General features: G+C 47.9%; 4 protein-coding genes across 7 annotated transcripts; 2 read left to right on the top strand and 2 right to left on the bottom strand.

Moving 5' to 3' along the window:
- The first annotated feature begins 729 nt into the window (after window positions 1-729).
- Window positions 730-3,275, top strand: LOC100274349 (uncharacterized). Its single transcript, NM_001153439.2, has 6 exons — window positions 730-1,238; window positions 1,758-1,863; window positions 1,961-2,064; window positions 2,175-2,266; window positions 2,358-2,455; window positions 2,769-3,275. The coding sequence occupies exons 1-6, from the start codon at window positions 820-822 to the stop codon at window positions 2,934-2,936; spliced, it is 987 nt and encodes a 328-aa protein (NP_001146911.2). The 5' UTR covers window positions 730-819; the 3' UTR covers window positions 2,937-3,275.
- A 156-nt stretch (window positions 3,276-3,431) lies between these two features.
- On the bottom strand, window positions 3,432-5,308 carry LOC100274210 (Calcium-binding EF hand family protein). Of its 3 annotated transcripts, none has more exons than XM_008663422.4 (6): window positions 4,578-5,308; window positions 4,378-4,480; window positions 4,230-4,295; window positions 3,965-4,132; window positions 3,756-3,875; window positions 3,432-3,686 (listed from the first exon to the last, which is right to left on the bottom strand). In XM_008663422.4, exons 1-6 carry the CDS (start codon window positions 5,152-5,154, stop codon window positions 3,677-3,679), a joined length of 1,044 nt encoding a protein of 347 aa, XP_008661644.1. In that variant the 5' UTR covers window positions 5,155-5,308; the 3' UTR covers window positions 3,432-3,676. The 3 variants fall into 3 exon arrangements, with proteins under 3 accessions (XP_008661644.1, NP_001385829.1, NP_001385828.1); NM_001398900.1 differs by having other exon boundaries at window positions 3,433-3,686; window positions 3,782-3,875; window positions 4,378-4,433; window positions 4,578-5,256; NM_001398899.1 differs by having other exon boundaries at window positions 3,450-3,686; window positions 3,782-3,875; window positions 4,578-5,223.
- Window positions 5,309-10,253: 4,945 nt separating this feature from the next.
- Window positions 10,254-11,862, top strand: LOC103642203 (GDSL esterase/lipase CPRD49). 2 transcript variants are annotated; one of them, XM_008665513.3, is made up of 6 exons: window positions 10,254-10,497; window positions 10,561-10,638; window positions 10,835-10,975; window positions 11,092-11,168; window positions 11,252-11,407; window positions 11,483-11,862. In XM_008665513.3, exons 1-6 carry the CDS (start codon window positions 10,390-10,392, stop codon window positions 11,694-11,696), a joined length of 774 nt encoding a protein of 257 aa, XP_008663735.1. In that variant the 5' UTR covers window positions 10,254-10,389; the 3' UTR covers window positions 11,697-11,862. The 2 variants fall into 2 exon arrangements, with proteins under 2 accessions (XP_008663735.1, XP_008663734.1); XM_008665512.2 differs by having other exon boundaries at window positions 11,249-11,407.
- A 74-nt stretch (window positions 11,863-11,936) lies between these two features.
- Window positions 11,937-16,247, bottom strand: LOC100274212 (Allantoinase). The gene is made up of 16 exons (NM_001148584.1): window positions 16,049-16,247; window positions 15,815-15,911; window positions 15,565-15,682; window positions 15,358-15,431; window positions 15,034-15,110; window positions 14,905-14,941; window positions 14,640-14,725; window positions 14,290-14,349; window positions 14,049-14,194; window positions 13,646-13,772; window positions 13,262-13,417; window positions 13,053-13,163; window positions 12,718-12,828; window positions 12,495-12,593; window positions 12,263-12,398; window positions 11,937-12,119 (listed from the first exon to the last, which is right to left on the bottom strand). The coding sequence occupies exons 1-15, from the start codon at window positions 16,139-16,141 to the stop codon at window positions 12,270-12,272; spliced, it is 1,521 nt and encodes a 506-aa protein (NP_001142056.1). The 5' UTR covers window positions 16,142-16,247; the 3' UTR covers window positions 11,937-12,119; window positions 12,263-12,269.
- Window positions 16,248-23,237: the final 6,990 nt, after the last annotated feature.

The raw sequence follows: 23,237 nt of genomic DNA, 5'->3' as shown, positions 1-23,237 counted from the left end.
ACTTACCTCGTATATCCTAGAAGTGAGTAGAGGTAAAGTTCCTGAAATAGTCCTTGCAAGGATATATAATTCGTTTGGTAAATCTTTATGTGCATATACTTCCAGAAGAAGATATTTTGCCTTATTGATGCGGTTTTGCAAGGATCAGGGGGAGCACATTTCTAAAGTTAGCCCTTGTAGAAGATTCGATAGAATCTAGATCCCAGAGGATCGAAATCTGTCACGATGACAGTTGTTGTACTCTTTTTTCCTTGGTGAGTTTTCTTGAAGTTTCTCACATGAGGTTTTTAACGAGGCAACAAAGTGCAAATGCAATTTGTATCACCATGCACTCTTTCTCCACATTTTTCCCACTGGGTTTTTCGGAGTTTTAACGAGGCATGTGTTGGTCGCGGTATTCGTCCAAGGGGGAGTGTTAAGTAACCCTAGTTAGGGTTATGTGCGCAAATACCTGCTTTGCCCCTGAGGGGTCTCACGTCTCTATATAAGGAACCTGTACACCCCGTCATAATATAGAGATCAGAAAGAGGCCAGAGGCCCAACCCTATATCCAGTGTCTCGTGTGTTTCCTCTGTCGTGCTTATGGGAAGGGAGACGGGTTCTCTACATCTTCTTGCGCCTCTACTGCTGACGGGGGGAAGGGAGCGGATCTGGTGATCCGTGGTAACGTAGTTCTCAATACATTCATCATCCTCCTCCTCCTCCCTTCGACTTCGACCACGGGCCCTACCAGTTTCGGAGTGCCCCAGTCTCCCACCCCCAGCTCCACCAAGTCACCGCACCGCCGCATCTAGGTCACCGCCTCGCCGGCGTTTCGCCATGGCCGGGGACTGGCAGGACCTGGGCCAAGCGGCGGCCATAGGCCTCCTCTTCGCCTTCCTGCTCGCCAAGCTCATCTCCACCGTGATCGCCTTCAAGGAGGACAACCTCCGCATCACGCGCTCCCCTCCGTCCTCCCCCACAGCCGCCGCCCCAGCTCCCGCGACGTCTCCCCTCCCCTCCCAACACGACGCCGCAATCGGAAGCGGCAGTGACAGCGATTGGGAGGGCGTGGAGAGCACCGAGCTGGACGAGGAGTTCAGCGCCGCCTCCGCCTTCGTCGCGGCCTCCGCCGCCTCCGGCACCAGCGTCCCCGAGGAGGCGCAGCTGCGCCTCTACGGCCTCTACAAGATCGCCACCGAGGGACCATGCACCGGGCCGCAGCCGTCCGCGCTCAAGCTCAAGGCCCGTGCCAAATGGTAGGTTCCGACCCATCCCCTCTTTTCTCGTGCTAGATTCTGCTGTTTTGAGTTTCAGTTCCGTGCGGTTTTTTCTATCTATGTTTGTTTGCTTCGGTTCAATTTAGTTTACAATGACTTCAGATCAACGCCGTGGCCCATGCGCAGTAAACATAATATATGATGCTTCTATAATTTAATCCTAATCGTTAACTATTGAGCCTGTTTGTACACCGGTCATTCATGCTAGTGTTGGCTGAGCGTAGAATGACTTTGATCCTGTGCCCTTGCTATATGTACAAAACTGCCCTGGTCATCATGCTGCATAACTCTGCAGTGCCTAGATTTTTCAGTGTGCAGATGTTGTTTTGTGTTTCGAGTATTTGCAAGCACTTGAATTCACGGATCGACTGCGTCCTAGCACTTATATTATCAGCGTGCCACTGTTGTTGGCTTCACAGTCTCTGCCTGTGCTTGTTGATTTTGAAAAAGGAAATCACTTCGGTTTAACATTGTCCATATGTGATCTGAATATGCCAGGAATGCTTGGCATAAGCTGGGTGCTATGCCTACGGAAGAAGCTATGCAAGAATACATCACAATTGTTCAGGAGCTATTCCCTAACTGGGATGCAGGTACAAGTGCGGTAAGTTCTGTAGGTCCTTATTGTTCTCACTCTTGCTGCAGTCTGTACCATAATCCCCGTGACAGTGTTGGCTTATTCATGACACAATAATTTTCAGAAAAGGAAAGATGAAGAAAGCATTACTTCTGCATCAGCTTCGAAGGGGCCCATGGGACCTGTGTTTAGCAGTTTGATGTATGAGGAAGACGAAGGGAATGATTCGTAAGTGGTGTTTACCTCATGGATGTCTTCTCCAGAAGTTTTTATTCTATAAATTGTTGCCCGCCTTGGACCGCTGCTTGTAATTGGAACAAACTTTAATGTATATGCAGAGAACTTGCTGACATCCATGTTTTAGCGAGGGAAGGAGCAACTGAGGATATAGTGAAGTTTCTGGCAGCGGGTGTGGAAGTCAACATGAGAGGTTTGTGTTTGCAAACTCTAAACCATCTAATGCTTATGTTATGTTTATAAGAATAACCCATTCAAACATTGTTCCTATATTGTATTTTCAGATACTGAAGGTAGAACTCCGCTGCACTGGGCTGTTGACCGTGGCCATCTTAGTGCTGTTGAGGTTCTTGCAAAAGCAAATGCGGACCTGAATGCCAAGGTAAGCTGGAACTACTGTATACTTATTGTGTGCTACTATTCGTGGCAGATCTCATCTATTTGATGAGTAACATGGAGAAATAGGTGCTAGTCCAATCATATAGCTGAATGAAGCGCATTTGATTGTTTGCATCTTGAACTACATTAAAATAGAAAACATGTTGTTTATGCTCATTATGACACTTGATTGCTGTCAGTAGTTCAGCATACAATGGTAATGGCACCATGGAGCTTCAAAGTTGGACCACGGTCCCTTGGGCCATTTAGGTTTGTGGGCATAATGAACTGAACTTAACTGTCTCTACTATGTTCAGGACAACGAAGGGCAAACGGCACTCCACTACGCTGCTGTTTGTGAAAGAGAAGACATCGCAGAATTGCTCGTGAAGCATCATGCCGACCTTCAGATCAAGGATGAGGATGGGAACACGGCACAGGACCTGTGCCCTCCGAGCTGGTCTTTTATGAACCGGGCGAACTGACAACCAACATGCTACCTTACATTAGCTGTACTCTAAGCTGGTACCGCACTTGGTCATGTGCTTTTTCTTTATGGGGGACATATGGTGTACCTGGTGTGCCCTGTGTGAAGTGCCGTGCGTGGCGCCCGCTATGACGATTGGGAAATCAGATGAGCTGTTTTATTTTATCCACCTCATCTAACTAGTTGTCAAAACTCAAAAGTCGAGTGGTTGAAGTGTTAGTGCTGGGAGATACATGTGTTGCCTTACACCAATGGTCTGTTACTGTTAGTGAAAAGGAACTACAATCATACATGTACCTTGTTTCCTTTGTATTTATTGGCCCGCCGTTTGTGTGTTTATGTGGGACCTAAATGTTAGATGGGGTTGGAGGCGACAGAGTTCCAAAATTGATAGAAGTTTTTCTTTTTGGAAAAAAAAACGCATTCCCTTATGTTATATGTTTAGCTTTTTTTATATAAAGAAACTGTAGAATAGATAGGCAGCTGGTCTCGATGAACAAAATTGATGTTTGCAGCTGATTGTACATTTCCCATTTCCTTTGGCTGCAAAATCCTAGTGTATTTGAAAGTAAAGAACCTCCGACTTGCTGTCCTGTCCTGGCTTAACCGCTCATAGCTCGTCGCGGGAATCACTATCTACTTCACCTTCACTGGCGTAATGATCATCCATATACACGGTGCTGTAGAAGGATATGTAGTCGTCTAGCATCTCCTCCAGCGACAGTTTGCCGTCATGGTTCACATCAGCCTGTGCCAATGCATATGATATGAGCGTGAGACAATGGAATCGAAGCAAATCTAGCTGCCAGCTTAATACTTCGTTCGATTCGATGAGGCCACCACCTTCATCAAGAACTTGGCATGTGAGGTAGCATAGGAGAACTCCCCCGTGACGAGGCTCTGCAGTACGCAGCGCGCTTCTTCCACCGTCAAGTAGCTGAGGCGCATCATCAGGAGGGGAGGAAAATTAAAAGTGTTTCGTAATAAGCTTGTCAGATTATTACTATCAGAATGTTTTTTTTGTACTTGTCCTTGTCGGCGTCCAGTTCTGTGAACTTCTTCGCAGCTTCGGCACGCTCAAGGTCATGGGCATGGCCACCGTCGTCGGCGTGACGCGCGCCGGAGATGATGATGTGAGATTGAGCGACGAACTCCTCCTGGCTTAGCCTGCCGTCTCCGTCATGGTCCATCTCGCTGCTCTCCACGCACGCAATGTATATGCAAACCAGCCGAAGAAAATAGGGATCATGCATCACTCGCAAGAAGCTGCGATCGATCGATTCGTACGTGCCTTAGCTTGTCCTTGAGTAGCCACAGCATCACGCTCTCTTGGCTGCTGTCTTCAGGATGCAGGAAGCTGCGATGACAGCGTGTGTTTGTTTATTTTTTTAAATAAAAAAGTGTGTAGAAGAAGAAGAAAAAAAAATATTCATTTATACTCGTTGAATTCGACGGCGTTGAGCGAGCCATCCCCGTCTCTGTCCGCGCTCGCAAACTTGTGCATCCACCACCCCATTTTGTCATGTCCCATGTTGATCCAGTCTTAGTATATATATATCCATCGTCGTGCGCACGGGAGAGGCATTTAATGGCCTAATCACGAACGGGAGAGGCTTATGTTACGTACGCACGCACTCACCTGCGAAGAACTCGCGCAGCGTGACGGCACCGTCGCGGTCCGTGTCGTGCGGAGCCATCTCCCTCCGCGTGACGGCGTCCAGCCGGGCGGCGGCCTGCCAGCGCAGCCAGGCCTCCAGCTCGCCGACGCCGACGCCGACGCCGACGCCCCTGGGCGACCGGTCGAGGATCGCGAACAGGTACGCGATCCGCTGCCGCACGTCCAGCGGCGCGTCCGGGCCGAAGTACCGGTGCACGGGGCCGAGCTCGGCGTCGAAGCGGCGGGACCAGCCGGGGTCGTGGTCGTCGGGAGGAAGCAGCCGCTCGAGCTTGCCGCGGAAGGTGTCGATGTCCGGGAGGCCGGCGGCGGAGGCGGGGTCGTGGAGGCGGAGCGGCTGCCCGGACAGGCCGAAGCGGAGGACGACGTTGGCGGTTCCTGACCCGGACGGAACGTTGCTGCCATGGTGGCCACCGGCGCGGCGGGGGACGGCTGCTGCTGCTGCCGGGTCCGGGACGGACAGGGAGAGGAAAAGGAGGTGGTACAGGCAGAGCAGCGCGACGGCCGACAGGAGGACGACGGCCACCGCGGAGCCCGCCATGGTTCAGCGAGCGGGCAGCGCTCGTGCTCACCCGGCCCTACCCCCGCGACCGCGAGAGGAGGGTGGGTGGCACGGCGGAAGGAAGTCACCGGTGCGCCGTCGCGTGCATTTTATTTGTACGGTACTACGGGGCACGCATTTGTACGGTAGCACCCCCACGAGCCCCGACGTTGGTGGGCGGCCGGTGGCTGTGGCTGTGGCTTTGGCACTGTGCCTGGCCGCCCGCGCGTCCATTGTTGTCTCCATCTTTGGATGCTGGGCTGGGCTGGGCTTTACGTTGTTGGGCTCAAAGACGTTGTTGTTGTTGTTGTTGGGATGAATGAAGTAGCTAGCTAGGGGTAGGCCGCAGTGAACACTACAGGAAAACGATGTATTTCCGACGGCCTCCACTAGTTCCGACGGTTCCTAGGGTACCGTCGGAAATAAGTCTATTTCCGGCGGCCCACGGCCAGCCGTCGGAAATAAGACTATTTCCGACGGCTTCTCAACCCCCCGTCGGAAATAAGCCTATTTCCGACGGCTGGCCAACTGGGCCGTCGGAAATAAGTGGACGCCCCCTAACGGCCGTCCCCCGCGCGGCCCCCCGGCCGCGCACACAGCCAACGCACACACGCACGCACACACGCGTTCTAACGACTCCGCGCCGCCGCCGCCAGGACCCGCCGCCAGGACCTTCGCCGGCCACCTACCCGGTCCGCCGCGGACGCCCCGACGCACAGGGCGCCGCCGCCCCGAAGCCAGCGCGCCGCCGCCCCGAAGCCAGCGCGCCGCCGCCCGCCGCCCCGAAGCCAGCGCGCCGCCGCCCCGACGCCAGCGCGTCGCCGCCCCGAAGCCAGCGCGCCGCCGCCCCGACGTCCGCGCTCACAGAGCGCCGCCGCCCCGACGCCCGCGCTCACAGAGCGCCGCCGCCCCGACGCCCGCTCACAGCGCGCCGCCGCCCCGACGGCCGCACACCTGCCCCGACCCCGCACAGCGCGCCGCCGCCGCGCCTCGAGCCGCCCGCGCCCGGCTTTGCCCACCGCCGCCGCCCGGGGCTCGCCAGAGCCATCGCCGTCCGTCGCCGTCCGGGTAATGGCATCACTGTCGTTTAGTTTTCATTATGTAAATAGTTTTTTTAATATAATTAGATTATAGTCGTTCGAATATTTGATGTGACATGGAACCATAATACCCGTGCAGTGCACATTGGCACGCTGCATCGAGCCGATCCGGCCCGGCCCGGACTGCGTGTTGCATGGCTCCAACGAAAATAGAATAGAACCACTGCTAGCTAGGTCGACAACTGTCGCCAACATGCTTGGCCATCATGCCAGACACGTAGGCAAGCTAGACGCAGTGGCGGCCTGTGACTCTAACCGTCTCCATCTACCATTAGTTTAAAGAAAAAATGGAGCAGAAGGCAGTACTGGCTGTGCGCCTGTGCTAGTGCTTCTCTGGTAGCGATAGCAACTGGCATGGCGTTAACGCTTAGCTTATCCAGTTTGAAGCACTGCTCGTTTAGAGAGGTGAGTTGACAGTAGTTAACGCATCGACTTTCATCTCTATTCCAAATCCCAGGTAACCAGTAGAGCCACGATGGGTGATAGTCGTCGCTGGATGTATGAAGGCTGGCGAAAAAATGATCCTTCGCTTGAGTGGATACAGAAAACCGAAGATTTTATCAATCGTGTTTTTTCTTCGTCAAGAAATGCTCGAGTGTGGTGCCCATGCAGTGTTTGCAAAAATTATCAACGTCAAACCAAGAAAGAGATGTCTGGTCATCTTTGCAAAAATGGCTACGTGCCAAATTATGAAGTTTGGGTGCATCATGGTGAGGAGCTTCCCCGTGGATATGCTGCAGAAGGTCAAGACAATTTTGACCCGGATTTAGACCGAATGGAGGAGATGGTTCAGGATTTAAGAGAGGATCCCGATTTAGTGTTTCCAGATAATCCTGAGGATCCTCAACCGCCGGAAGTTAAAAAATTCTTTGAACTTCTCAAGGCAGCAGAAGAGCCGTTGCACGAACACACGAGAGTAACCATTCTTGCTTTTGTGACGCGACTTATGGCTATCAAGTCTAAGTTCGCATTCTCCATCAACTGCTTAAATGAACTTTTGAATTTGATCAGCGACGTATTACCACCAAATCACAAAATGCCCAAAGACGTGTATCAGTCAAGAAAGTTACTCTCTGGCTTAGGTATGGAGTATCAAAAAATTGATGTTTGTCCAGATAACTGTATGCTTTTCTGGAAGGAAAATGAAAAATTAGACAAATGTTTGAGATGCAGCAAATCAAGGTTCGTTGAGGTCGTAAATGAAGATGGAGAAAAATTGACAACAGAAGTAGCAAATAAGCAACTTCGTTACATGCCTCTCACGCCTCGTGTAAAACGGTTGTTTCTCTCAAAAAACACCGCTAAGCAGATGAGATGGCACAAAGAACGTGAACGCGAGAACCCTCAAGTTATGGAAGTCGAGGAAAACACATTGGGTGCCTCCTCCTAAAGTTCCTGCTCGTGAGGAGGATAAGATTTTGATCGTACCGTGTGGCGACGAGTGAGTTGATTCTAATGTTAAATATTTGTTCATGCATTATATGAAATTTGTTAATGCTTCTTTTGTACAATGTGGTTGCAGGTCTTGGATTGATGCATCTTTTCAAGGTCAAGGACGTCGCACACAGGTGAATAAAGTTTTGGGAAGTATATGCAAATATCTCTGGCCTGGTGTAGTGATGGAGAAAGGCGTTGAGGTGCCTTGTATGTCTTGGGATCAGTACGGGCTCGCGTTCAATGCAGAACATAGGAATGCCCAAGGTGCTGTGTGGCATGAGTTCTGGGTATGTTCTCTAGCCCAACTTGAATTGATTCAACTATACAATGTGCTAAAAATCTTGTTTCTTGTTTTTTTTCAGAAACGTTACAAGTTGCCTGAAGATGGAAGTATGAACGATCGTGCACGGATCGTTTTTAACAAGAGCGCGACTACCTTGGTTAGGGATCAGATGTATTATGCTCGGATCCAGGTCACTTCTGATTACATATTAAGGCAGGAAGGACGTCGGCCACGTTCCAAAAGTGAGGCATCAAACAAATACTTAACCGAAGAAGAATATCTTGAGGTAAATTGTTTTTATCCTAATTCATGTCCAAGTGTTAGTACTAACAATACATTGGATCGAAATAAAGTTTTCAGACTCGGTGCCATGGATGGCATCAAATGAGGCTGGTTGGCGGGCTGTATGCAAATATTGGGCAACAGATGGATTTAAAGGTGTTTCATTGAGAAACAGCTCAAATCGTGGGCATGATGTTCACCACAGATATGGTGGTGATGGCCACGTTCGTTTGGCAAAGCGCATGGTAAGTGTAATTTATGGTCGTGTATATCATGAATCTTCTATGTGTTTTATGTTATTTTCTTTTGCCTGTAGGAAGCTAGTTCTGGTGTTACGCCGAGTGATGTTCAGGTTTACCTTAGAGGTCACAGGGGGTCGGATCCTACAAATCCAGAACAGTTGTGTTCTCAGTCAGCTGCTGAGCGTGTGGTGAGACTTTCGCAACTAGTTATAATGCACTTCTATTCTAAGAGTCGAGAAAAATATAACTGCATTGTTTATTATTTGTCAGGCCTCATATGGTGCTTCCATGATGTCGGAGCATGGGCAAGACTATGATTGGATGAATCAGCCTATCGATCCTCAGGTTGTGTATGCTAGTGGAGGCGGAAAACCTCATGGACGGTGAGTTTGCTATTATGAATTCGTCGATTTGATCTTTTCTAACATGATGTGTTGCGTGTTTAACTTCTTTCTATTTTTTTGTAGTTACCCTATGTTTGGTAGTGTTATCGACTCGACTCAGGTGAGGCCTGAAAGGTCTCGCCCATCGAGGTCGTCTAGCCGTGGTCCTCGCTCTAGTACCCAAGGAAACGCCGAGCTGATCCGGGTGCAGGAAGCTTTGAGGCGGCAGGAGGAGTATAACAAGCAACAACAAGAGTACTGGGCTGCTCAATTTGCACGACAGCAGGAGATGATGCAGGTAATTAGATCCTCGTGAGCCTCTACTATAATTGGAGCACATATTTTGTAATATATCCTCGTAACATAGCTTTCAATTTCTTTCAGCAAATAGCACTAGGGCAACGTCCAGATTTTTCAGCGATGACTATGCCACCTCCTCCACCTATCCCGCAGTTTGTACCGACTCCACAATTTAGTTGGCCCACACCTGTACCTCAGGTTATATTACTTGACCTTTTCTTTTGACGTTGCATAACAAGAATTTAACTACTAACACATTTTTTTGAATGTTGTAGGTCCCTCCAGGAAACTTGCTAACTCCGGGAAATGAGGACTCTGGAGATGCGGTCGCTTCTTTTGTGGACGGTCTTCTAAACAGCGGAGGAGCTAGCGGATCAAATCAACCTCATCCATTTGATCAACCTCCTCCATTTGAGTAGCCTGTCTCCTTGTGTTTTTCTCGTACTATGGACTTGTGAGCTTGTGGTATTGGGAACTTGTGAACTTGTGGTATTGGGAACTTGTGAACTTGTGAACTTGTGCTTTAATTTGTGGACGGGTGGACATTTTGTGAATTTAACTGTGTGTTTCATGTGAAACGATGAATTATGGATATTTGTGGTATTGTATGTGATTCTGGATGAATTATTGAAAACTGGATATTGTGTGCAGATTGAATTTGTATTTTGTATGATTGTTTGTAAAACAAAAGCAGGAAAATCCTGTTTCTCTGTTTTTTAATTACTTCCGACGGCCTCTTATTTCCGACGGCCCCGTCGGAAATAAGTTGTGACGGCGTCAGACGCCGGCGGCCGGCCGTCTGCGGGGCCCACCTCGCTTTATTTCCGACGGCCCCACCCTGGCCGTCGGAAATAAGCATACTTCCGACGGCCCCGTCGGAAAAGCGGGTACTTCCGACTGGGTATTCCCTACGGCGTTACTTCCGACGGGACCCGCCTTAAGCCGTCGGAAGTAGTTACTTCCTACGGTTTAGGTTTTACTTCCGACGGTTTAGGCCGTCGGAAACTGGGCGTTTTACTGTAGTGGAAGCAGCTCTATTAATAGCTCCAGCTACTTCCTGTCTGCTGTGCTGTCTACTCCGACTCCGATCCACCCCGGCCTATCCTAGGTACTACTTGTGGGCATTCTTTTGGATTCATTCATTGCATTCCATCCATGGATTAATTAGCAGGTCGAGAGAGGAAGAAGAGAGCAGGAGGAGGACGACGATGGTTGGAGGCCGTCCCCTCTTCGTGCTCTTCGGCTCCTCCATCGTGCAGTACAGCTTCAGCAACGGCGGATGGGGCGCTGTGCTTGCCGACATCTACGCCCGCAAGGTACCTAGCTAGCCTGCAGCTGCATCATATCTGCTAGCAACGTTAGTAATTTCTGCTTGCTAGGCTGATATCCTGCTAAGAGGATATACTGGCTGGAACACAAGGCGGGCTGTTCAAGTCATGGATAAAGTGTTCCCTAAGGTACATATATATGGTTCGAATCTCTAATTTTGTTTCTGTATCTCTATTTTAACAGTTATATATATTTGTCTCTACAAAAACAAAAACTCAAATCAAGTAGCCATTACTGATACTTGCATAAAAATCAAGTACATATATCAAAGTAGCCATTATATTGTCTACCTCAAGAGCTAGCACCACAACTCGTTTGCCATAGGATTCAGCAGTGCAGCCGTCTCTGGTGATAGTTTACTTTGGTGGGAACGACTCCATCGCTGCCCATTCCTCCGGCCTCGGGCCTCATGTGCCGCTAGACGAGTACATAGCCAACATGAGAAAGATCGCGGAGCACCTCAAGGTATGTTAGTTACTGTCTGCCATGCATGGACCATGGTGCAGTGGTCTATAGCTAGCTACTAGTTGTTTTGACAGTTTGTTGTGTTTGCCTTTGTGTGCATGGTCGTCGTACGTCAGAGCCTCTCCGAGAAGACGCGGGTCATTTTCCTGAGCTGCCCGCCTCTGAACGAGGAGATGCTTCGGAAGTCAACCAGGTGGGTGAGAGAGAGATGGATTTGGATCATTGTACGCATGCATATGCATATGGTGAACACATGTTGTGTTGTGTGTGCAGCAGTAGCATAGCCATACTGAGTGAGATCGTCCGGACCAACGAGACCTGCCGCCTGTACTCCGACGCCTGCGTGGCTCTGTGCAAGGAGATGGAGCTCAAGGTGGTGGATCTCTGGCATGCCATGCAGAAGAGGGAGGACTGGATGACTGCATGCTTCACGTGAGTCCATCTGTTTGCTGTCGTCGCCGGCCTGGATAACAAGACACAAGTTTTCTTTTGTACATGTGTTCGCAGGGATGGGCTGCATCTGTCTGAAGAGGGGAGCAACGTGGTGGTGGAAGAGATCCTCAAGGTGCTCAAGGAGGCGGAGTGGGAGCCGTGCCTGCACTGGAAGGCGATGCCCACGGAGTTCGCCGAGGACTCCCCCTTCGACCTCGTCTCCTCCAGCGGCGACGCCACCGTCAACCCGTCGGAGTGGACAGTCCACAGGAGAATACCATGGGACTGACTGACCTTGTTTCTGGCCTTATCCCTGGGTTGGCTCCATGTCTGGACTGGACCAGGATGCGTTTGTTCTCTGTTGTGCCTTGATGGAACTGGAATGGCTGGGCGTTGAAGGGACTGTGTCATACCACCATCTTATCTATTTCATCAGACTATGAGTTTATCTTCTACTGATGAAGTCTCAGCGGATATTTTGTTAGCATTCTGGAGAGTATGCCTTCTCCCGAATGCTGACAATATCAATAGAAAAAAAAACTAATGATAGTCTAATTAGGGATCAAGGCAAAATGTGTGCCAATATAAATAGATTGCTACTATATAACAATGACATGAATGAGTTCAATTATATACAGGAGAGCAACCTACAAATTGACACGTGCATACGATTGTATACACTACGGATCAACAATGGCAGTTCTGGATCCACCTGAAACAAAAGAATAAACATTGAATATTGCATGAAACTGTAGACTACTGGCTTAGCATGCTAGACGCATCTACATGCACAATTTCCTTATATGTAAAAGTATACGTAGTGATAAAAAGCTATGATAATTATCAACACTGTACCTGTATGTTACTTAGCGAGGATAGGAACACCACAAGCAGCATTTGCATGCTTGTCTTCAGCAAACACAAGATTTCCTCTCACAAAAGTCGACAGGACCTTACCAGAAAGTTGCTTTCCTAAATACGCTGAAATATTCTGCAAAATATAAACATATTACTTGCTATTTGCCAAGTATCAGAGTATAGCATTTTAAATAGTTCAGATGTTGTAGGGCCATTTGAGGAAGTAAACCTGATGTTTATGATATATAGCATGGTTGTTGTCAAGTTGAAACTCTGTTTCGGGTTTCCATACTACAATGTCAGCATGGTATCCTGGTAGAATAGCTCCCTACATGATTCAGTACTACCACATGAGAATACGTTGAGAATGATAACTAAACATAATTCTAAGTTTGGTGCATGACTTTGCATTACCATCAAGTTAAATGGTGTATAGTGCATAATTTAAGTACCTTATTCTTTTGGCCTGCAAGCTTGGCTGGCCTTTCGCTCCACCATGAGGCTAGCTGATTCAGAGTAACGCCATACTTTCGCCCATATGACCATGTCACCGGGAGGACAAACTACAAATAGTTATGCCAAATTTATTTGATGCAAACACATTGAATCTGCAAAACACCTTTATTTTCAGAAGTCTAGCATCATGATTCCACTTCCATTGTGAGGTGTTATTCTTTATTACAACTTAACTAAGATAGCAAATATGCTTCAAAATTGTCAACTTTTGCAGATAGTGAGTTTGAACTAATTCGCATGTTTTTGCACATGGTTTCGTATGCAAACTAACCTGCAATGATGATATGCCTCCCCATGCCCTTAAAAAGTCGCCTTCCTCCATTAGTTTGAGGTCAGGAGTGGATGGTGAGTGGTCTGAACTTAGCATGTCTATGTGTCCATCCTAATATTAATTAACCATAAAGCATGGTTAGCATATCAATACAACAGTTTATTAGTAGGTGTTAACATCACACGTAGAAAGTAGCAAAAATAGCATACAAGCAGAGCTTTCCAAAGATTTTCTCTGTTTGTGTCATCACGTATGGGAGGAGAACATTTAAAGCGAGTATCTCCATCTGGAACTTCTTCAGACGAAAATGCCAGGTAATGAGGGCATGTTTCTATAGACAGACTTGCACCACTGCGTTTAGCATCCTACAAGCAAAGAGAATTGTAGTAAGTAAAACCGACCAAAAACACCTTTGATTGAAAGAAAAAAAAGTAACTAGAAATAAACTGGCATATGTATGATCTTGTCCATAACAATAGTTGCACATATTCCCTCCATTCATTTATGTGGATTTTGTTTCTGGGCGTTGAAACCATAGGTTCAGATAAGTCATGGAAAAGGGGCATGGCAAATTTCATATGATGCCATTCAACCTTCATAAGTTCCAAGCTAGTTTTTGCATCTGATAGATGAACAATGTGAATATGAGCTCCTTCGGACCGACCCCCCAACTCCGTATCCTTCATTGCACGTTGCAGATCTCTGATAGCCGCTTCCTCCCTAGATTTAAGAGATCACATATTTATAGTGAGGTCACTTACAGTAAAACTTATGTACACAAATTTAAATTGTACAAAAAATGCAGTTGACACTACTACTACAATTCAAATTGTACAAAAACACAGTTGGCACTACTGCTTGCACTTACTATTTATGCATATTTTTTCAAACATTAAGTATGTGCTCTAGGATCCTCATAAAATTAAGGATATAGAAGTCCAACACCTGAGATAGAGACTAGCATCCAATTCCTTGTAGCATAAGGGCAAGAATTACCATGATGGTGGTCTAGACTTCAGATACGTCATATAGGACCGAGGATCTAATTCATCTTCTTGCAAATCATGATCCTCAGCCTCAGGTATACGTTCTGCATGGATAAGTAAAGATCTCTTGTATTTTGCCAGTGTAACCAATCCTTCCTACAGTGTTGGACATTAAGATAAACCCATCAAATATTCCATAAGAAAAAATTGAAAAAATTAATAATCTAAAATAAGGAAATAATGCAGCATACTTCGATATGAGTTGAATTTGTCATGGGAAAGTCGTTGATGCCTGAGGGGCACATAAAAGACTGGAACCATGAAACAAAAGTGAGAGGGATCAGTTTGTTAGTATATCTGCTGGTTTAAAGGAGGAAAAGGAGCATGGCCCAATCTCTAAGGACTCTTAGCAAGAACCTCCAAACTATGGACTTGCTGTGCTGCCTGGTACTACTAATACCCTAACGTTCTACTGTGCATGCTTAGCTCCCTTGTGAAAACAAGGAGCAGAGAACAGAGGCTGAAATGATCTAAAAAAAACCAGCGCTTACAGTTACAACATGTAGAAGTTTCAATGCTGTCTGCAAGCTGGGAAACGAACCTTGAGTCCTAAAACGCCTGCCTTTAGGAGGCCCTCCAAAGCACTTGGGTTGAAGGCATTCTCTGGCACAAGGCCTCCCCAAAACCCTGTATAGTAGCACATCACAGGAGTCAGATTTGTGGACATGCAAATCTGATCCCGCAGGATGCATTTCCTTCTTCTCTTATTATTTTCAGCGAATGCAGATCATAAGAGAGTTGAGTACGGTGTCTCTGTTTGGCAAACCAGAAATAAGAAAACCTTTGGTTTCAGTCGGTCAACTTACCCACATCAACATATAGCTTATCCCGAGCTGCTTCCAGCTGAAAGTCAGTCATGTAATGGCAGTGTCAATGACAGACATGAAGCAGGGCAGCAAGGGTGTATGGTACTTGCACCTGACAGAGAACCTGACCTTCAGTTTGAGAGTTTCTTCAGAGACTGTTGACGGGAAGCTGTTGAGTGGCATATCCACCAGCGTCGTTATCCCACCTGAAACAAACAAACAAAAAAGAGCTGCACGGTTTATACACAATAAAATAAACTTGCTGCCAGAGGGAAACTGTGCATTGAAAGCTTGTTATTTGCTCTGCTTGCTCTTGACTGAGAGAGCCTGATGTGAGTCCGTAAGGGTGTACATACAGGTGCACAAGAGAACCACCGCCATAACTATACTTTAGTGGTAACTGGTAAGTATATATGAGTAACCAGCAAGTTGGAGGCTGAAGTGAGTTCGCACCTGCCGCAGCTGCTCTTGTGCCATTGGAGAAGCCTTCCCACTCGGCACGTCCAGGCTCATCCAGATGGGCATGCCTGAAGGAATTAATCATCAGGACCATCAATCAGATAGTGAGTAGAAAGGACCATCAATCATCAGTTGATCAGTATTCAGTTAGGCAGGTTAATAGTAGTATTAAGTTTAAATATGACTGTATGAGATGCATACACGTCGATGAGGCCGGGCATGATGACGGCGTCCCCGTAGTCAAGGAGCGGTCGGCGGAGCACGAAGCTCCGGTAGTCCCCGACGGCGATGGCGTTGATGAGCCCTCCTTTGACCTCTACTGCAGGCACCAACCAACCACGCAACAAGCATCGGCGTCAGAAAAAGCTCACAAGCCACAACTCTGAACCGCAAGGTCTAGCCGTCGGCTTCCACGTGCACCCGCAGTCCCACAGTGGCAGCGTCGACGTACCTGCGGCGGGGCCGACGCGTCCGAGCGTGACGACGCGGTCGCTGGCGATCCAGAAGTGGTCGTGCGGGAGGAGGCTGCACCCTTCGCCGCCCAAGCTCTGCAGCAACAGGAGAGCGCACGGTTTCAGCTAGCTGCCTGCCGCCGCCGGCGGCGCAGATTCGACACCACGGGGGCAGAGAGAAGACGCTTGGAACGAAAAACAAAAATCGCTGTCGGGAACATGATCCCGGGGACCTTGGAGAAGGGCGCGCGGTAGAGGAGCACGGCCGCGAGCGCCGCCGCCACCGCGAGCACGGGCACGAGCCGTCCCTTGGCCGATGCCGCCATGGTTTACCCTGCCCTGCGCCGCCGCCGCCGTTCCTCCCTTGTCCTGTCCTGCCCGTCTACTCGTAATCGGAATCGCCCTGACGAGTCGCGTCCCTTTCTGCCCGTGGGATCCCGCGCTCAGTCTACTCGTGGCTTGGTGGAGGTGGTCGCGTGGATCCGGATCACCCAACCCGTGGGCTCGTGGATTCCTGCGGGCCCCGGATGCCGGTGGTATGTACGGTGTCAGGGTCCACTGGACCGGGTGTGCGCCAAGCTGGTCCTGTAACGTTGTGTGCGGTCGCCATCCAAGTGGCTTAAACCTTTTGGGAATCTCTGGGGGCTTTTGAGGAAGCCGAAAATCCGAGATTCTTGATTTTTTTTTATTTGCAGGGCACCGTGGGAGAGTGTGTGTGTGTGACGCGGCTCTCGATTTCGGAGGGTTTCCATTGGCTGCTCCCGCTCCCAACCGGCGTTTGATGCGGATTGCACTCTACGCTCTATGCAGAGATTAAATTACAGCCACAAACCGTGCAATTGCACGCGCATGATTGATTAGTCCAAAGCCTTGTCCTCTTCATAAGCTAGCTGCGATGGATTTCGACCACCGCTTGGCACAAGTTCAGATCGGAAATTCGGTGTATTTGGTTTATCTTTGGCATTAGTTTTTGTCCCTAAAAATAAAATATAAATCAAAAGGTTGAATTTAGAAAGCATTTTTTTCCTTCTAAAAGACGATTTTCTTCTCGCAGTGCAAAATTGAAATCATCTATGGACCTGTTTTTAATAGCTTTCAGATGGAACTATAAAAATATATATCTGTAAAAAAATAACGATTTTTAGTGGTTTTCCACCAAACAATTTTAGTTTTTTCACAGTTTACAGCTCATGACAGTTTTTTTATATCTCACAGCCAACAACAGTTTTTTTCACAAACATAGACCAACCAAACAGATCGAACGAATACAAAGCATTTTTTGCGGTAATGTAGTACCATTCACCGACCACACCGTTGCAACTATTTTGTGGTAACATACTTTCAGGGAAACGTACCAGCACTTAACATATTGACTTTTGGAACTGGTATCCATGCAAATCAAAATTGGAACAAGCTCAATCCACAGAATTACAAGCTTTTGCACAGTTCACTTCCACTTTAGGTAAAAACAACTCATAATCAATTGGCAAGGGATGGATGATTACAACTTAAGCAGCCACAATCAAACCCTCAGGGGCTCGGGGCTACTGTCGGGGAAATGATCCCCGATCAATGAACACGCTAAGGAAAGGGTCTCTGATCGCTTGGCCCATTAGTCGATCGGAAGGGGTAGGTGCACCAACCCTGTAAGGACTCGCTCTCGGTCGAACCCCACGACACCAAGCCTAGGGCCAGGCGTGGCAGGGCCTGACAAGAGAGGACGGGCGTGTCGGAGGGGAACTACTCGAGTGAATCCCATGCACGACCCCGAACTGACCCGCCATAAATGACTAGTCGCATAACCACGCTTAGCACTGAGCCACATCGCAGACATCGGTCCACTTTCCACTCATGACCTACGAACCCCTCGGGCCACATAGCACTCATGACCTACGAGCCCCAAGACTACGGCGCATTAATGGCCCACGCGCCCTTGTACTACGGTGCACTTATGACCTATCGGACTAGGGCTAAGTGCGTAGACCTCCCACAAGACACTACATGACGGACTGCTCCGAGCCCTAGGCTATGGAAGCCATGGATCAGCGTAGCCAGAATGATGGTGTCTATGACCATCGTTGCCCCCATGATAAATACGCGGCAGACAGGCAGCCCCAGAACTCGCGAGTACGCGTGGACTCACCCGAGGTAACACGCTGGTTTTACCCTTGTCTTACGCCTCCTTCCCAAGGAAGCCACCGCTGGATGACTGAAAGTCGCCTAGAGGGGGGGTGAATAGGGCGAAACTAAAATTCTCAAAAATAATCACAACTACAAGCCGGGTTAGCGTTAGAAATATAATCGAGTCCGCGAGAGAGGGTGCAAAACAAATTGCAAGCAAGTAATGGAGTGAGACACGCGGATTTGTTTTACCGAGGTTCGGTTCTCTCAAACCTACTCCCCGTTGAGGAGGCCACAAAGGCCGGGTGAAAGGGAAATGTGCCCTTGGGCCATTTCTAAGTATTTTGGTGATTGAGTGTCAACACAAGTGCTTAAATGTGAATCTATGCCCATGGATGAACAAAGTGCAAATCACAAGTAAAGGTATGTTTCTAAGCCTTAGTACATTGGTTTTGTGTACTAATATATTTGTCTAAGTGTTAGAAACAGAGAGAAGAAGAAAAGGAGAATGTTGGCTGTGTACAGCCAACAGGCTGTTTCGGTCTGGGGCACCGGACTGTCCGGTGGTGCACCGGACAGTGTCCGGTGCGCCAGGCTGCCTCGACCTGAAGACGCTGCTCTCGGGAATTTGCCGACGGCGTACGGCTAAAATTCACCGGACTGTCCGGTGTGCACCGGACTGTCCGGTGAGCCAACGGTCGGCCGCGGAATCTGCGCGCGACACGTGGTCTGGCCAACGGTCGGAAGGAGGCACCGGACTGTCCGGTGCGCCAGATCTGCAACGGTCGGCTGCGCTGTTTATGGAAATAAATCGGGCACCGGACAGTGTCCGGTGTGCACCGGACTGTCCGGTGCGCCCGATGACAGAAGGCAAGGATGGCCTTCCAGATTTATTCTCAACGGCTCCTAGCTGCCTTGGGGCTATAAAAGGGACCCCTAGGCGCATGGAGGAGTACACCAAGCATTCCTTGAGCACTCTTGATCACTCACACATCAATCTTGCACACTTGTTCGATATTCTAGTGATTTGAGCTCCGTTCTAGTGTGCTAGTCTCTTGAGCTCAAGTCTGGGTCTTGTGTGTGCGTATTCGCTGTGATCTTTGTGTTGTGTGTGAGTTGCTAATCCCTCCCTTGCTCCGTGATTCTCTGTGAACATCTTTTGTAAGGGCGAGAGGCTCCAAGTTGTGGAGATTCCTCGCAAACGGGATTGAGAAAAGAAAAGCAAGAACACCGTGGTATTCAAGTTGATCATTGGATCACTTGAGAGGAGTTGAGTGCAACTCTCGTCCATTGGGACGCCACAACGTGGAGTAGGCAAGTTTTTGTACTTGGCCGAACCACGGGATAACCACTGTGTCATCTCTACGATTGATTTCTTGTGGTTATTGTGTTTTGACTCCTCTCTAGCCACTTGGCCATACTTGTGCTAACACTTAACAAGTTTTTGTGGCTTAAGTTTTGAAGTTTTACAGGATCACCTATTCACCCCCCCCCCTCTAGGTGCTCTCAATTGGTATCAGAGCCATTCTCTTCAAAGAAAGGGACTAACCGCCCGAAGAGATGGATCCTAAGGGGAAGGGAATCGTGATCAACGACAAGGAAAAGGAGTCCTTCGTCAACGAGCCAAAGGATGACAAGTCCAACGACTCGGTCTCAGGCCATAGACGAAAAGATGGGAAGAAGAAGAAGACAAGGCGCATCAAGGAGATTGTCTACTACGACAGCGACGAATCTTCCTCTTCCCAAAAGGACGACGACTACGACTACAGGAAGACGGTTAATTCAAACTTTTCATTTGATTATTCTCGTATTCCACATAGTTCGAATTCGCATTTGCTTTCCATTCCTCTTGGCAAACCTCCACACTTCGATGGGGAGGACTACGGATTTTGGAGTCACAAAATGCGTAGTCACTTATTCTCTCTCCATCCAAGCATATGGGAGATTGTAGAGAATGGAATGAAATTTGATAGCTCAGATAGCCCTATGCTTATAAATGAACAAATCCATAGAAATGCACAAGCTACTACTGTTCTCTTAGCATCTTTGTGCAGGGAAGAATACAATAAGGTGAGCGGCTTGGACAATGCCAAGCAGATATGGGACACCCTCAAAATCTCTCACGAGGGCAACGACGTCACCATGCTCACCAAGATGGAGTTGGTGGAAGGCGAACTTGGGAGATTCGCTATGATAAGGGGAGAGGAGCCAACCCAAACATACAACCGGCTCAAGACCCTTGTCAACAAGATAAGGAGCTATGGAAGCACGCGATGGACGGACCATGACGTCGTCCGCCTAATGCTAAGGTCCTTTACCGTTCTTGATCCTCATTTGGTGAATAATATTCGTGAGAATCCCAGGTATACCAAAATGTCGCCCGAAGAAATTCTTGGAAAATTTGTAAGCGGGCGGATGATGATCAAGGAGGCGAGGTACGTCGATGACGCGTTGAATGGTCCAATCCACGAGCCTCAACCCATTGCTCTCAAGGCATCGAGAAGCAAGGAGGCACTACCAAGCAAGGTGGCGCAAATTGAGGCGGCCGGGCTTAATGATGAAGAAATGGCTCTCATCATTAAGCGCTTCAAGACGGCATTAAGGGGTCGCAAGGAGCATCCCAACAAGACCAAGACGAAAGGGAAGCGCTCATGCTTCAAGTGTGGTAAGATTGGTCACTTTATCGCTAATTGTCCCGATAATGATAGTGACCAGGAAAAGAAGAGTGGAAAATGGGAAAAGAAGAAGAATTACAAGAAGGCAAAGGGCGAGGCTCATATTGGAAAGGAGTGGGATTCGGATTGCTCCTCGTCCGACTCCGACAACAAAGGACTCGCCGCCACCGCCTTCAACAAGTCATCCCTCTTCCCCAACGAGCATCACACGTGCCTCATGGCTAAGGAGAAGAAAGTAAGTACTCGAAACTCTACTTATGCTTCTTCTAGTGAGGATGAGTCTAGTGATGATGAAATAGACTATTCATGCTTATTTAAAGGCTTAGATAGATCTAAGATTGACAAAATTAATGAATTGATTGATGCTTTAAATGATAAGAATAGGCTACTAGAAAAGCAAGAGGATCTCTTGTACGAAGAACATGATAAGTTTGTAGAGGCTCAAAAATCCCTTGCATTAGAAATTAAGAGAAATGAAATGCTTGCTTGTGAATTGTCTACATGCCATGATTCAATTTCTAAATTAAAGAGCATTAATGATGACTTAAATGCTAAACTAGTAGAAGCACAAAAATCCAACTCTTGTGTTGAACATGTTGAAATTTGCACTAGGTGTAAGGATGTTGATATTAATGCTTGTAGTGAACACTTAGTTTCCATTTCAAAATTGAATGATGAATTAGCTAGTCTTAACGCCCAACTTAAGACTAGCAAGAGTGGATTTGAAAAACTAAAATTTGCAAGGGATGCCTACACTATTGGTAGACACCCCTCAATTAAGGATGGGCTTGGCTTCAAGAGGGAAGCCAAGAACTTAACAAGCCATAAGACTCCTATCTCCACCAAGGAGAAAGGGAAGGCTCCTATGGCTAATAGTGTTAAGAAGAATCATGCTTTCATGTACTATGATAGGAGATACTCTAGAAATGCTTTTAGAAGTAATGATGTTTTTGATTCACATGCTTATGACTCTTATGCTATGACTGCTTCTAGTTCTCATGTTATGCATGGTAGAAATGTGTTTAGAAGAAATGTTGTTCACCAAATGCCTAGGAGAAATGTAGTTCATAATGCTCCTAGGAAAGTAGTGAATGAACCTTCCGAAATTTATTGTGCTCTAAATGCTTCCTTTGCTATTTGTAGAAAGGATAAGAAAATTGTTGCTAGGAAGTTAGGGGCAAGATGCAAGGGAGATAAAACTTGCATTTGGGTCCCTAAGAATATTTGTGCTAACATTGTAGGACCCAACATGAGTTGGGTACCTAAGTCCCAAGCCTAAATTTGCCTTGCAGGTTTATGCATCCGGGGGTTCAAGCTGGATTATTGATAGCGGATGCACAAACCATATGACGGGGGAGAAGAAGATGTTCACCTCCTACGTCAAGAATAAGGATTCCCAAGATTCAATCATATTCGGTGATGGGAATCAAGGCAAGGTAAAAGGGTTAGGTAAAATTGCAATTTCTAATGAGCACTCTATCTCTAATGTGTTTTTAGTAGAGTCTCTAGGTTATAATTTGCTATCTGTTAGTCAGTTATGCAACATGGGGTACAACTGTCTATTTACAAATATAGATGTGTCTGTCTTTAGAAGAAGTGATGGTTCACTAGCTTTTAAGGGTGTATTAGACGGTAAACTTTACTTAGTTGATTTTGCAAAAGAAGAGGCCGGTCTAGATGCATGCTTAATAGCTAAGACTAGCATGGGCTGGCTGTGGCATCGCCGCTTAGTGATAGTCGCCTAGAGGGGGGGTGAATAGGGCGAAACTGAAATTTACAAATATAAACACAACTACAAGCCGGGTTAGCGTTAGAAATATAAACGAGTCCGAGAGAGAGGGTGCAAAACAAATCCCAAGCGAATAAGCAAGTGAGACACGGAGATTTGTTTTACCGAGGTTCGGTTCTTGCAAACCTACTCCCCGTTGAGGAGGCCACAAAGGCCGGGTCTCTTTCAACCCTTCCCTCTCTCAAACGGTCCCTTGGACCGAGTGAGCTTCTCTTCTCAAATCAAAGCCGGGAATAAAACTTCCCCGCAAGGGCCACCACACAATTGGTGCCTCTTGCCTTGATTACAATGGAGTTGTGATCTCAAGAACAAGTGAGAAAGAAAAGAAGCAATCCAAGCGCAAGAGCTCAAATGAACACGGCAAATCACTCTCACTAGTCACTAGGGCTTTGTGTGGAATTGGAGAGGATTTGATCTCTTTAGTGTGTCTAGAATTGAATGCTAGAGCTCTTGTAGTAGTTGAGAAGTGGAAAACTTGGATGCAATGAATGGTGGGGTGGTTGGGGTATTTATAGCCCCAACCACCAAAAGTGGCCGTTGGAAGGCTGTCTGTTCGATGGCGCACCGGACAGTCCGGTGCACACCGGACAGTCCGGTGCCCCCTGCCACGTCATCACTGCCGTTGGATTCTGACCGTTGGAGCTTCTGACTTGTGGGCCCGCCTGGGTGTCCGGTGCACACCGGACAGGTACTGTTTGATGTCCGGTGTGCCAGCATGGGCGATTCTGACTTCTGCGCGCGCAGAGGGCGCATTAAATGCGCGGCAGAGAGCCGTTGGCGCGGAGATGACCGTTGCTTCGGAGGCGCACCGGACAGTCCGGTGCACACCGGACAGTC

Source organism: Zea mays, chromosome 10, assembly GCF_902167145.1.
Source record: "Zea mays cultivar B73 chromosome 10, Zm-B73-REFERENCE-NAM-5.0, whole genome shotgun sequence".
Lineage (NCBI taxonomy): Eukaryota > Viridiplantae > Streptophyta > Magnoliopsida > Poales > Poaceae > Zea > Zea mays.
The sequence above is the reverse complement of the archived record's forward strand: the minus strand, read 5'-3'. Positions and strand labels throughout refer to the sequence as shown.